General features: G+C 42.8%; 1 protein-coding gene across 11 annotated transcripts in view; it reads right to left on the reverse strand.

Moving 5' to 3' along the window:
• UIMC1 (ubiquitin interaction motif containing 1) overlaps positions 1-11,903 on the reverse strand; it is an 80,000-nt gene extending 68,097 nt beyond the window's left edge. For 3 of the 11 annotated variants that reach the window (XR_003853492.1, XM_029584051.1, XM_029584056.1), the window contains exons 1-2: positions 11,679-11,901; positions 2,022-2,201 (exon numbers count right to left, since the gene is read on the reverse strand). Coding sequence is in view for 8 of the 11 variants with exons in the window: in XM_029584051.1 (XP_029439911.1) it covers positions 2,022-2,183 (162 nt within the window). In the remaining 3 variants the exon portion in view is untranslated. Of the gene's footprint in view, positions 1-2,021; positions 2,202-11,678 lie in introns of all 11 variants that reach the window. The other 8 variants (XR_003853494.1, XM_029584054.1, XM_029584053.1 and 5 more) reach the window with 5 other exon arrangements.
• Between the last annotated feature and the right edge of the window lie 2,743 nt (positions 11,904-14,646).

Consider the following 14,646-nt stretch of genomic DNA (forward strand, 5'->3'; position numbering starts at 1 on the left):
AGATTGCTTTTGTCCATGTCACCCAGCTGGTCACCCAGAGCCTCTCTTCCAATGACTTCGCCCGGATCAACCAATCATCCAAGTATGGGTGCCGAACCTACTGTCGCATAGACCACCCCTATTCAGACAGTAATGAGATGTGACTGTGTGGAGAGAACTTCACGTGTCGCAGCCTTGCAGATCTCAACAGGAACTGCTCGCAAGTGGGTCATCGACACTGCCATGGCTCTGACAGAATAAGCCTTGACATGACACCCAAGATGTAGTCCCACTTGGGCATAACAGAAGAAGGAGATGCAATCTACTAGCCAACTGGACAGTGTCTGGCAACAGCAATGCACAACCTATTCTTATAAAAAAAAAATAAATTAAAAGTTGTGTGGACTGTCTATGGGCTTCTGTCTGATCCAGACAGAAGGCTAAGGCTCGCTTGCAGTCCAAACTGTACAATGCTCATTCTCCTTGGTGTGAATGGCCTGGGAAAGAATACTTGCAGGACGATTGACTGGTTAAGATGGAAATCCATCACCACCTTAGGCAGGAACTTAGGGTACATATGCAAGACCACCCTGTCATGATAAAACTTAGTGTAAGGTGGATAGGTCACTATGGCCTGGAGCTCGCTGACCTGAGCGCAGAAGTGACAGCCACCAAAAATATGATCTTCTAGGTCACAGTTGCACAGCAGCTCAAAAGAAGCTTTCATCAGCTGAGCTAACACCATGTTGAGGTCCCAAGACACAGCAGGCAGCTTCATTTGAAGCAGGTCCCACGTGAAACGTACAACTATAGCTGATCAGAGATGGGCGCACCATCTACACCTTGGTGGTATGCGACAACTGCACTAAGATGAACTCTAACGGAGTTGGTTTTTAAGCCAGCTTAAGATAGGTGTAGAAGGTAGTCAAGCAGTTTTTGTATGGGACAGAACGGATTTAGGGCCTTCTGCTCTCACCACAGAAAACCTCCTCCACTTCAATCCATAGAAGTCTTTCTAAAAGCCACCAGGACCCAAGACACATCCTCTGAAAAAATCAGGTGGCTGCAGGATTAACCTCTCAACATCCAGGCTGTGAGCAAAAGGGCCTGGAGGTTCGGATACCACAGCCTGCCTTGATCTTGGGTGATAAGATCTGGGGAAGTCCCCAGACTGATCGGTCTCCAGATGGACAACTCCCATAGACGTGGAAACCAGACCTGTCTCAGCCAATGAGGAGTTATGAGGTTCATAGTCACCTTGTCCTCATGAAGCTTCGAGAGAGTCTTCACCACTAAAGGAAGAGGATATGCATACAGAAGCCCCTTGCCTCAGTGACAGGCAAGGGCGTCTGAGGCTGGTTCACCATTTGACCTACACAGGGTGATGCAAACAGATCTACATCCAGGTGAATACCATCAGGTGATTTGCTACCATTTAGTTTAATCATTCAAGTTGCATATTGACTTATTTTAGATCCTCCAAATCACCTACAAAGAATGATTCCAATGTGGTTATATCCCATATCCTCCACAGTAAAAACAAAACCAAAGAACTCATTTCCTTTTACTGTTGTGGCCATATCCTCACTCAAAGCCACTTTCAGCCAACTAATTCTCTTTCAGGTTTCCTGTTTTTAATGTTCTCGATACAAAGGAGTGAAGGGAAACTGTTGAAACAAAGAGAAGACAAAGCATATAGATGGGAAGGACAGAAGAGAAAGAGCAAAGCAAAATGAGGCAGGCAAACAAACAGCCCAATTCCTGCAACACTGTGAGGAGGAAAAACAGAAGTTTTTCAGAGAAAAATGAAGGAGAGCACAAGTAGATAGGAGGAAAAGTAAACTCCCACTCCATGTAAGTGTATCATTGTCACTGTTCTGCTCCCCAAATCAAGTAATATCTACTACTTAGTGTGCACAGAGACATAACTCTCCTTCAAGCACCACATGAGAAGAGAGACGGGTCTCTGGCATCACTGTATTTATTATGGGTTTGCCCTTCCCCATCCCTCCCCAGATGTGACCACTCCTCTGCTTACTGACCTCTCCTTCGCTGTCCGATATAACAATAAAAGCATCCATAGAAATGCACTTCTTAGTTGCCGCGCTCATCTGCTCTTGCTCTTCACTGTCAACTTCTTCCTCACCCTCCAGCGACTGTAAGCCAGCTCCATCCACACAACTCTTCCTCTTTTTGCGTGGCATCTTTTACTCTAGAGCAAACTACAAAACATGAGAAGCAAAAATGTAATTTAATCCAGTTTTCATCTTTCCCTAGAATCCTATCGATGGCATTTGTTATTCACAAGCTCAGAAAAAAAGCAGATAAGATTTATAATAAAATTTAAATAAAAACTGTATTTTGTAAACATCTTTCACATAAAGATATCCCAAAATGCTTCAACAGGTAAATAAAAATGGGAAAGATGAGAATAAAAATAAGTAAACTGGGTCTGAGTGAGTCTGAATAACACAGAACACAGGCAGGCAAAGGTAAAGAGAGAAGTTTCAACTGAGACGAAAATGAGAGAGAATCTATCAACCTAAGATACAGGGGGAAGAGGCAGTCCCAAAGCAGAGCAGAAAAAGAGCTCTACTGCCAGTAAAGGCAAATTTAAGAGATCAATTTTCAAAGAGATTTACATGAATAAACATTTCACATAGGGCTAGCTATGCAGGTAAGACTCTCCTCGTCTCCGTCCATAGACCCAGAAGAAAAGCTTCACAGTTACCCATGGTACTGAAGACAGTGTGCCACTTGAAGTCGCTCCAGATAAACTGTACATAAATTTAAAATAACCAACTACCCCCACTTCCAATCAAGCAGGGGGAAAATACCCTCCAAACTGGAAAGCACTGGAACATAACCTCTGGCATATTTACACACAGAAAGCTACTAGCCTGTTCTTACCTAATACTGTAATACTAATATCGAAAGAAACTGTACAATATTTAATTTTATTTCTAACACTTTCCAAAAAATGGATGTTATTGATATTTCATTTCAAACTAGTATTCACAATATTCATATTTCTACTTTCATCTTATAAAAAGCCTTAATACAACTCACGCATTCATACGATACCCCAAACACTGTGTCCCAACAAGTATGACACTGTTAGAACACTAGTTCTTAAATCGAGGATCCAAAATAGAAACCCTCTGTGGTGCAGTTCCTCCTTGTGGAACAGATCTCTGGTTTCAGACACTACAGAGGAATTCCTTTTGCAATGCTCCGATTCCAAGTACTTGAAAAACCCATTATAGAAATCAAATAGTTTAATCTTTAAAATCAATGTCACCATTAAGCAAAATTTTATATCTGGAAAAAGTTCCTTCAGAAAAATCTCAAAGACTTTTCTTCCATTTCAGTACTGCTTCAAAACTATATCTGCTGAAAGCACGTTTGCTTACTGGAAATGGTGTTTTCCATAGCTAGCAGGATGAATTGGCCATGCTGCATGGATGACATCATCAGGGCGGCAATAGGCGGAGCTGTCTCTCAAAGCTTAAGGCTTTTTTGCACTACTGGGAATATGCAACAGTTCCTGTGCACACGAGCCTTCCAGAAGTCTCCTCAGTTCATATCAAAGCAAAAAAACATCCAGAGCATGTAGAGATGCTACAACCCAGACTCCTCTGTAGAGAGCACCCATCTCAATGAAAAGTGGTGCAATACTGCTCTTCCCACTGTGCCATCCAAGTTAGCCTATTCGTCTAGGTAGCAGTGTGATGTGAAGGTATAGATGGACAACCGTGTAGCCGCTTTGCAGATGGCATCAATGAACATTTTCCAGATGCAACAGGGAAGCTGCCCTTGCTCTGACTTGGTGTGAGAAAAGTCATGGATTTTGGCACATAATGTTGTATGCAGGATGCAATCCAATTAGAGAGAGTTCTTTTCACAACTGGCATTCCCAATCTGGATCATAAGACATGAAAAGTTGACAGGACTGTGTAGTACTCTCCATTCACCGTTTATAATAGGCCAAAGCCCTCTTGCAGTCCAGTAAATGCAATTTCTCTTCTTGCTCATATTTATGTGGGAAGCACAACAGACTGATTTATATGAAATGCGGAGACTTCCTTTGCAAAGAACTTTAGGTGGGTTCGCAAGACCACTCTCTGTCATGGAAAAATTGTACGTGAGGTGAGAAGTGCACAAGGGCCTAAAGTTCGCTTACTCTTCTTGCTGACGTAATTGCTACTAAAAAGACTATGTTCCAATTTAGGAACTTTAGTGTGACATTATCCAGAGTTTTGAAGGGCAGTTCCATCAGTCCCTGTAGTCTTATGTTAACAACCCAAGGCACGGGAGGCTTTTGTAAGTGTAGAAGTCCCTTCATGAATCGAAAAACGAGAGAATGGTGCGATATGGAATTTCCCTCCTCTGAAACATGATGAGCAGATATAGCACTCATATGTACTCAAATGGAAGACGTTGTAAGACCTTTACTGGAAAAGTAGTGAGGTCATCTAATAATAGCCAAGGTACGCATGTGAACGAGTTTAAGGAACATTCTTCACACCATCTGGTGTATCGTTTCCATTTGAAGGTATAGTTTCATCGAGTGGATGGTTTCCTTGCAGAGACAGACGTCTTCGACAGCAGATGATAGGTGGAAGTGGGCTAGGGTCAAGCGCTCCATTTCCAAGCTGTGAGACTGAAAGAAGGTTGCAAGAGAGAGAGGAGTAACCCTCCCTCCTGAGTGAATAGGGAGGGATCTGTTCCCAGACTTTGTGGGGGCTCTGTTGAATGAGACATACATACCATGGGTGTCTGGGCCATGCTGGGGCTATCATCATCATCCTGGCCCCATTTTGCATGCTTTTCTGTACGGTTCTTCTTGGACCAAGAAATTAGGAAAGCATCTGGTGCGTCCCTTAACCAGCTTGGATAAAGAGAGACTTCCCGTTCTGTTCTGGTGCGAAGAGTCATATACAAGGCTTGCCCGCGATAGTTTGAGAAAGAATCCATTTGTAAGGTCTAAAACTCTCCCAAGTCTGTCCACTTCTGTTTTGGATCCCTGGAAGTAGACGCCTGAAGGGTGGCACAGTGGATCTTTGCCTACTTCCAGGTAGCTAAAGTCTCTTTGCAGAAGGGTACAAGACCCAGTTCCCACTTGCCTGTTGAGATAATACAATGTGACTTGGTTGTATGAATTATTATATGCCGAGGATGAAGTATGTGCTGGAAAACCCTGAGGACATGATGTTCCGCTCTCAACTCTAGGAGATTTGGCAATGTGATTCCTTGAGCAAGCATAATCCTTGCATTTTGAATTGTAGAAGATACGCACCCCAGCTCCAGGTGGAGGCATCCATGGTCAGGATAACGTGATGCCTCTTAACCAGGAAATATTCACCTTTGATGCCCTTTTCCCCTTGCTATGCCCACCAAAGAGCACAAATTTTATGATTTTATTTATTTATTTATGTTTTTTATATACCGGTCTTCTTACATTATATGCAAATCAAATCGGTTTACAGAGAACTATTGAAAGGTTTGCTTGGGAGCAATTACATATAACAAATAACTTTTTGAACAGATAAATAGAACCTTTTAAACAAAAGTTAAATAGAGAAATATATTAGACAAATACATTGAGTTATAAATGTCTAAATGTCTTAATGTTTTAAATAAAACTTTTAAATAGCCTTTATAAAGGAAGAAGAAATAAAAATAGATCGCCAAAAGACAACGTCTAACTCATGTTAGATAATGATCCATGTTACATAAACTATTTGATCACTGGTGCTGAGGTGGACCTTAGAGACATTATCCCCATTAGTGAGCACTAGATTGGGTTCCATTATCATTTGTTTGAACAGAGCCCCTTGCAGGGCATCCACTATCTCTCTACTTCTGGTAGTTTCTGCAGAAGGAAATCTCCAGTCCATATCCGGCAGATTAAAATCTCCAACAAGCAACACTTCTCCCTTCTTTCCCACCTTCTCCAATTTAAACAAAGCTATAAAACTATGAATCATGATATGAAACTCCAAGAGGGTAGAACAAGGAACATCAGGAAATATTTCTTCATGGAAAGTGTAATGGATACATTACAGAAGACGTAGTGAAGGCAAGAATGGTAATGGAATTCAAAAGGTCATGGGATGACACAAAAAGATCTTTAGTTGCTAAAGGGTGGAAGTGAAGAAAGAGGGGTAACCTTCACAGAGTGATAGTTACAATCCTTAATAGAATGTATAGGGATAACCTACATGGGGTGGCAATTATTACCCTCAACAGAAGGCATAGGGGTAACCTGCACAGAGCAGCAGTTACTACCCATAGCAGAAGGCATGGAGCAGAAATTACTACTTAAAAAAAAAACAAAAAAAAAAAAACACTTGCTGAGTAGACTGGATGGATCACAGGGGGCTTTTTCTGCCATCACTTACAATCAGACCAATTCAGTATTTATTTATTTATTTGAACAGTTTTATATACCAACAACCGTTTGCACATCGTGTCGGTTTACATGTAACTTACTAACCACGGTTATATAGGCATTGCCTTCACATAATAACAGGTAACAATATGATGCAATAACAAAGAAACTAGCTACATTAGTGGGAGGGATTCAAACTGGGAGAAACATGAGGGAACTAGGGGGGGAGAGATAACAATAACAAAACAGAACAGGATAAGGTTATATACAGAGCTCCACGATGAGTTTGTAGATAATGCTGGTTCTTGTTTAGGGGAAGGGAAAGGGGAGAAGGGGCTAGTGAGGGTAAATGGAGGAAAGTCAAGTGAGGGTCAAAATTGGTGGAAGGTTAAGGAGAGGGAGGGTCAGTAGGCGGAAGTGAGGGAGGGTAGGCTTGGAGGAAGAGCCAGGTTTTAAGTTTCTTTTTGAATAAGGGTGTGGAGGTTTCAGTGCGTAGGTCTCGAGGCATAGAGTTCCAGAGGGTGGGGCCGGCGAGAGAGAGGGCTCTGCAGGTTGTGGAGATAAGTCTGGTCGATTTTATAGAGGGGGAGACTAGTGTTCCACGTAGGGAGGCACGGGTTGGTCTTATGGAAGTGCGAGGGAGGAACGGTGGGTTTATCCAGTTGTATTGTTCGTTGGTGATGCTTTTGTGGATGAGGGTAAGGGTTTTGTATATGATGCGTGATTGAATGGGAAGCCAGTGGAGAGCAATGAGAGTGGGAGTGATGTGGTCTTTCTTGTTGATATTTGTGAGGATGCGTGCAGTGGCGTTCTGAAGGAGTTGTAGAGGTTTGATGTAGGTGGCAGGGAGGCCAAGGAGGAGAGAGTTGCAGTAGTCAATTTTCGAAAAAATAATAGATTGGAGTACAGTACGAAAATCCGAGAGATATAGAAGGGGTTTGAGTTTTTTAAGGGTTTGTAGTTTAAAATAGCAGCTGCTGAGGATAGAATTGATGTAGGGTTTGAAATTGAGTTGGTTATCAAGTATAACACCCAGGTTTCGTGTATTAGATGGGAAAGTGGTAGAGGAGAGGGTAGAGGGTATGGGTGTTGATGATTGTTTGGAAGAGATGATAAGGAGTTCTGTTTTTTGGGAATTGAGGGATAAGTGCATGTCAGTGAGGAGCTGGTTGATGGAAGCAAGAATGGTATTCCAGTTTTGGAGTGCGGTGAGAATGGAATTGGTGAAAGGGATAAGGATTTGCACATCGTCTGCATAGATGAAATGTGTCACACCAAGGTTGGAAAGAAGGTTGGTGAGGGGGAGCATATAAATGTTAAATAGGGTGGAGGAAAGGGAGCAGCAGTATGGTGCGCTCGGCCGAGTGCACCGTTAGCCCCCATTTGGCCACGTGTTTGAGACGCTATTTTTACCTCTTATACACTAAGGAGTAATAGCGCATGGAAAACACGTGGCCAAACCCCCCCCCCCCCCCCAAAACTAATAGCGCTCATCACATGTAACTGCTTTTCTGTACACCCTCTGACTTAATATCATAGCGATATTAAGTCGGAGGCCCCCCCCCCCCCAAAAAAAAAAAAAGTCTACCCACGGGTTGGAAGACAGACACTCAATTTTCCAAACCTGTGGCTGTCAGCGGGTTCGACAACCAATGCCGGTAAAATTAAGCGTCAGCTGTCAAACCCACTGACAGCCACTGCTTCTGCCAATAAGGAGGCGCTACAGACACGCTAGTGACCCTAGCGCCTCCTTATTAGCGCGGGCCTTCATTTGAATACAAAATTGCGCGCACAGGAGAGGGGCCTGGAAGTGCATCGGGAGAGCGGGCGCGCGCCTCGGAGCACCGGCTCTCCCGTGCAGTTTACTGTATCAGCCTGTTTGTAAGGATCACTGTATCCAATAAAGCTCACAGCAATTGAAATTAAATGGGAAAATTATATACAATAAAACTACCAGAAATAGTACCACAGCATAATCAATATGATAAACATCAATTTACCAATAAATCCAGATCTACTTAGTAATCATGATTATAATCAAATATTAGCACACATAAATAAGAAAGTATAAACAGTTTTAAAGACAGCAAATATGCACCCAGCACATAAATGAATGCGTTTCCTAGGGCAATTCTGTACTACTGCGGAATTTGCACATAATTGCCCCTTCCCGCAGATTCCCCCCTTCACCTTGCAGAATCCAAGCCACACCGCCACTCTTGAGTACTATTGCAAGCATGAGCGTGGCAATAATTAATATTTGCTCTGCGAGCCTTGTCAGAAGAGGAAGAGCATGATCTGCGGAAGCACGTGAATGGTAGCAATGCACAGTCTCGCAGTACAGCCTAGCTCCTCGAGCCTGCCTGAAAACCATTCCTGGCCCATCTCTGGGAGGACCTCTGAAGTCAGTATGAGAGCTGTCACCATGGGGGGAAGAGAGAGAGAATGAGAACTGTACAAGGTAGAACATGACTTTATATATATCTACCACTCTAAGAGGGGCTGTTAAATTGGTTTGCCCAGGGCACTACAGACTCTTGTTAAGTCAGAAAAATGTAAATACTGGATTGCACTGAAATGCAGAATGATAATTTGCAAAAAAATATTGTTATTCTGACAAATAAATGTGCAGAATTTTGCAAAATTTAGAAAGTGTGTGCACAGAGTTTTAATTTTTTGGTGCAGAATTCTCCCCGGAATAATATTAGAAGTATAAAATTGTACAGACACTCCCAGTGACCTTAAGCAAATCAGTTTGTCTCTGGTTCCCTCATTTACAGGCCGAAGCAATATGGATGCGCTAAAACCATGAGTCCAAACTGGACGCCCGCTTTCCTAACGTGCACCCATCCATCTCTCCCAGGCGAAGGATGCAGCAGGCAAATGAGCCACTGCGTAAAAAGGAGGCGTTAGGGGAAATTGTGATCCCCAGCGCCTCCCTGGCATCGAGCGCACAGGAAAAGTGGCTGTGCGTAGGTTAGAAAGAAAGACACTTAATTTTACAAGCACCAGTTTTCTTAACCTGTGCACAGCCAGGGGTTAGGAAAATAGAGCCTCAACATATCCTTTGCTTTCATAACCTGACCACCGGCAACTTTTTTAAATTAATTTTTTAATTGTACTCCTTTTTTCAGCTCCTCCGACTTAATATCACCACAATATTAAGTCAGAGGAACTACAGAAAAGCAGTATTTTCAGCTTTTCTTTTAAGTCTTGAGGTGCCCCTAAAGTTAATACCTGCTCCAATGCAGGCACTTATTTTTTACAGTAAAAATGGGCACCTCAGGCGCACATTTATTTTTCACACAAGTGGGTAATAACCTCATTAACATTAATCTACATGTGATGAGCATTATTAGCTTTGCGCTGGTGTGGACACGCTAATCCCCTTATAGCATAAGGGGTTATTTATTTTTTTATTTATTTTAAACCTTTTATATACCGGTGTTAGTGGGGACATCACACCGGTTCACATATTAACAGCAGATCAGAAATTACATTATAACAGGTCGAAGGAACACTAGGAAAGCGTAGAAGGAAAGTGAACAAGCCGATATAAACAATAACAAGCGTTTACAACATTTACCGCATCAGTAACATTATATACATCAGTTGCTTCAGAAGATGATCAGGGGGATCATGGACTAAAATTAGATGTTCATGAGATAGGTGGCATGGTTTAGGGGCATTAGGTAACATGGTCTATTCTGGGTAGGCTCGTTTGAATAGCCAAGTTTTCAATTTCTTTTTGAACTTGATGAGGCAAGGTTTGAGGCGCAGGGTAAGGGGCATGGAGTTCCAGAGGGAAGGGCCGAAGGAGAGGCAGGCTGTCTTTAGAGAGGGTACATGTAGGGTGCCACTATTGGTGGATCTGGACGGGCGGGGAGGAGTGGGTGGGGGGGTGAATGGGATATCTAGCCAGTTGGAGTTGTGTGAGTGAATGGATTTGTGTACAATAGTGATGGCTTTGTAGTGGATACGGGATAGGATGGGAAGCCAATGGAGCTCTTTGAGAATGGGGGTGATATGTTGGTATTTGCGTGTGTTTGAGATGATTCTTGCTGTTGCATTTTGCAACATTTGCAGGGGTTTAATTGTGGCATAGGGGAGGCCTAAGAGGAGAGCGTTGCAGTAGTCCAGTTTGGTAGCGATGGTGGCCTGGATCACTTGGCCATGCAGCCAAGCACTCGTTGACCTTTAAACTAGGCTCAGCACACGATATTGCATCGGCCTGTTAGATTGGAAGCTCTTTCAACCAGCAACTTATTGCACCTGTGTTCTAATAATGTTTTCTAAGCCACCGGGAGCATCATTTGGAAAGAGTGTCTACAAATTTATTTATTTATTTATTTAGAGATTTTTATATACAGCGGTACTTATAGTTATACATCACCTCGGTTTACAGTAAACATTAATTTTAGCAACAGGCTTTACATTAAACAGTTTATACAATAAGTAAACAGTAAAGTAAATATAAGTTAGCAACATCTTTTACATATAACAGTTTATAGAGTAAGTAAACAATTCGCAGCTTGGCTTTACATAAATAATGTTTCCATAGACCAAAATATAACTACTGTAACTATAATCAACCATGTATGTTTAATTTAAATAATTAAACGCGAGAGTAACTTAAGCCATTAATCTGTTGGAGGGAACATTCAAGTTGATTCATAGAAATTGCAAACATGGGAAGGATGGGGAAAGAGGAACAGTGGGATTATCAGGGTGCAGCAAACATGGGGAGAAGAACATGACCAGAACATGGATCCGGTGAGAAATAATACAAGAAAACTGAATTTTAATGTTAGTCCTTGATCATTGATAGAAAGAATATTAACTATTGTTGTAAAGTCATGGTTTTAAAGTCCTACTTGTTGCTTAATTCCCAACCCATAAAACTGAGTTTACAATCCCCTTTAGAATTTCCATGACCTGTAATGCACAGCAAATCCCACTAATATTGTCAAGCACTGGTCAGAAGGCAAGCACTTTTCTAAGATGAATCCTGCCTTTCGGGATACGTCTATACATTGCTAAGAAACAAATGAGAGTGCAAGAGCTGAGTACAAAAGCGTGACATAAATAAACGATGATGACGAGCACAAACGTCATAGGAGGTGGGGCCGGGCCTCGAAATAGCGCCCGCAGGTATGGACCAGAATTAAGTCATAAGATTTCTGCCTAAAAGAAGGTGCTTTAGAGAAATTAACTGGAACGGACAGAGGAGAGCCGCAGGAGCACGAGGGCAGTAAACAGAGCGATCCCGGAAACTCCCGGTGACCAGGAGGGAAAAGTCACTCACCGGGCCCAGCAAGGGGGAAAGGCCGGAGAACAAGTCCGCGCACGGAGCAGCGCGCTCCCGTCTCTACGCAGGCGCGCCTACGCCCTGCAGGCACCGCCTACCTGGCCCACTTCTGCGCAGGCGCATGCTCAGCCTCTTCCTGCCTTGCCCGCCTCTGAGCCGGCGAGCGTCCCTTCTCTCAGCTGAGTACGTCTTCCGCTTTTGCGCAAGCGCGTTTCCTTCGGCTACCTCATCCGCCTGTGCGCAAGCGCATTTCTCCTCTTTGGGTAGCCTGCTTTTGTCTGTATACACGTGGGCAGCTGGCAGTAAAGATGACGAGAATGAACAAAGGCTTTGCTCGAGGATGTTTTCTAACCTATTGATCGGCTTAACATTTGCTCATATTTCACAAGCCTTCTAGTGTAGAAATAAAGGTCCAAAAAAATGTTTTAATTCTATTTCTTCCTTTTCAAAGAAATGTTCAAAGCAAGTTACATAGTATATCAAACATAATAACGAAATTATGGCACAAAAGTATTAGACATTTCAGGTATATATTTCAATAAAAAAGGCCTCCCATACAATCTATTTATTTTTAAACTTCGTAACTGGCTAATCTACAAAACAACTTGTTTGTTTTTCCTTATTTCTACATACTCAGATCTGAATAACTTTATTGAAACTTTCTGTCACATTTTCCTGGTCTTTGATGAGACATTTTTTGAAACGAGATCTTTTCTCCATATGTTGCACACTTAATATTTTATTATTTATTTAACATCTTTTATATTCTGCACCTTTCAAAATATGTCCATTATGGATAGTACTGGAACTTCTACCAGCAATGCTCCTTTACTAAATATCTGGTTTCCTTGCATCAAGCTTTTTATCAGTTGGACCCAGGTGATCACAAATTCTTCATTCTCTACACTTCTTTCAGGATCGCGATCCAGTGCTTTTCTAGTAAAGTGGTGTTATACTATTCACAGTTTTCTGTCGATGAGCCTTGTTACTTTATTATGCCTTTCTGTATAGGAGCCTTCTAACATCAGCATGTCACACCCAGTGATGAGAAGGTAACATAGTAAATGATGGCAGAAAAAAGACCAAAATGGTCTATCCTGTCTGCCCAGCAAATTGTTTTGGATAGTAACTGCCACTCTGTGCACATTATCCCTATACAGAAGTGTTACATTTAATGTTAACAGGTTACCCCATTTCTTCATTTCCATTCTCTAGCCTCTAGGGATATAAAGTGTGTATCCCATGCGCTTTAGTCCAGGGAGAATTCTGTGCTACTGTGTCAATTCTGCGCAGAAAATGACAGAGGAAATCCCGGCGTGCCGTGAATGGGGCTCGCGCCATTCGCGGTGAAGATGAAGGCCTCAGCATGCCACGGAGTGCCCGCCGTTTGCGGCGAACATGAAGGCCATGGCGCACTGTTCGCAGAAAAGGTGAAGGCTCAGGTGTGCCGTGGAATGTGCGCCGTTTGTGGCAAAGATGAAGGTGCTACGGGACATGCTCCACTCGTGGCGAAGATGAAGGCCCCAGTAAGAATGTGTGTAGAGAATTGTGTGTGTGAAAGGAGGGAAGGGGTTGTGAAAGAGGGAAGAGTGAGAGGGTATGAGAGAGAGAGCGGGGGGAGGGGGTGAGAGCAGGGGGGGTGATTGGGAGGGTGTGTGAGAAAGATGGGGGGTAAGCAGGGGAGTGTGAGAAAGACCAGGGGGGAGGGGGAAGAGAGACCAGGGGGGTGCTTAAGTGTGGGTGCCAGAGAGGGAGCCTATATGAGGAGATTCTGAAGAAGTGTGTATGTGTGTGAGAGATTGGGAGTTGGTGTGTATGAAAACGAAATCATGTGTATGTGAGGGTGCTAGCTTGTGTGATGGGGTGTGTGAGAGAGAGACATAGGTAGCCTGTGTGAGGGTGTTGAAAAAGATAAAGAGGATGAAATAAGTTCCCATGTGATAAGGCTACACAGGTTAGGGCTCTTCAGCTTGGAAAAGAGATGGCTGACAGGGGACAGGATAGAGGTTTATTAAATCATGAGTGGGATGAATCAGGTAAATAGAGGACAGTATTTACTCTTTCAAATTGGACTAGAAAAGGGGATACACACCAACTCCCAATCTCTCACACACTCGTAGGGGAATTCTGCGCAAAAATGTAAAATTCTGTGCACAAAAACTTAAGATTCTGTAAAATTCTGCAAACTTTATATTGGTCAAAATAATACAATTTACAATGCATTGTACAATTTTCAAGAAACTTAATAAAGTATAAATAAAAAAAAACAATTTACATGACAGTCTTTAAGTAATTACATTTTAAATTAATACAGAAAAAAGTTATTACTTAAAGATGCAGAATTTTAAATATTTTGAGCAGAATTTCCCTAGAAATTCACTGTAAGAGTGTCCCTTCCACTCGCTTTCCCTACTCCCCTGGCCACTTTGCCCTCTCAGGCCCCAACTTCTCCACTTACCAGTATCTCTCCCTTCCACATCTAGGCTCAACCCCTTCCACTCTATCCCCACCATTAAACAAACAGCAGATTTAATTAAAAATTTTGGGGGGTTTTCAGTCATTGAGCTATTTGGATTCTTTTGCCAGAGAATATGGTCAAGGCTAATATACTTGGGTTTAAAAAAGGTTTGGACACTTTTTGCATTAACAATATTTGAAGGCTAGAACTGGGTGACTTCAGGGCGTGAGAAGCATGCACTGGTCCTTGCTGGACCTGGTATAGCATTGTACTTCCGCACACCCCTGCCACCAAAGCCTTATCAATAACATCTGCCTCGCAAGCACCTAACTCTATGGTAAGTGGCACCCCCCCTCCCTCCCCCGCTTCCAATGTCAGTGACATCACGCGGGAAGAACAAAGCCTTGTGCACGAGATCTCGCGAGAGTAGATCCCGTTATTTCACTCCGCGCGCTTGGCTTCGCTTTTCCAACCGCCGCCACTCCTGCCGGCTCTGCGGAAACCTCG

This window comes from Rhinatrema bivittatum, chromosome 18 (assembly GCF_901001135.1).
Source record: "Rhinatrema bivittatum chromosome 18, aRhiBiv1.1, whole genome shotgun sequence".
NCBI lineage: Eukaryota > Metazoa > Chordata > Amphibia > Gymnophiona > Rhinatrematidae > Rhinatrema > Rhinatrema bivittatum.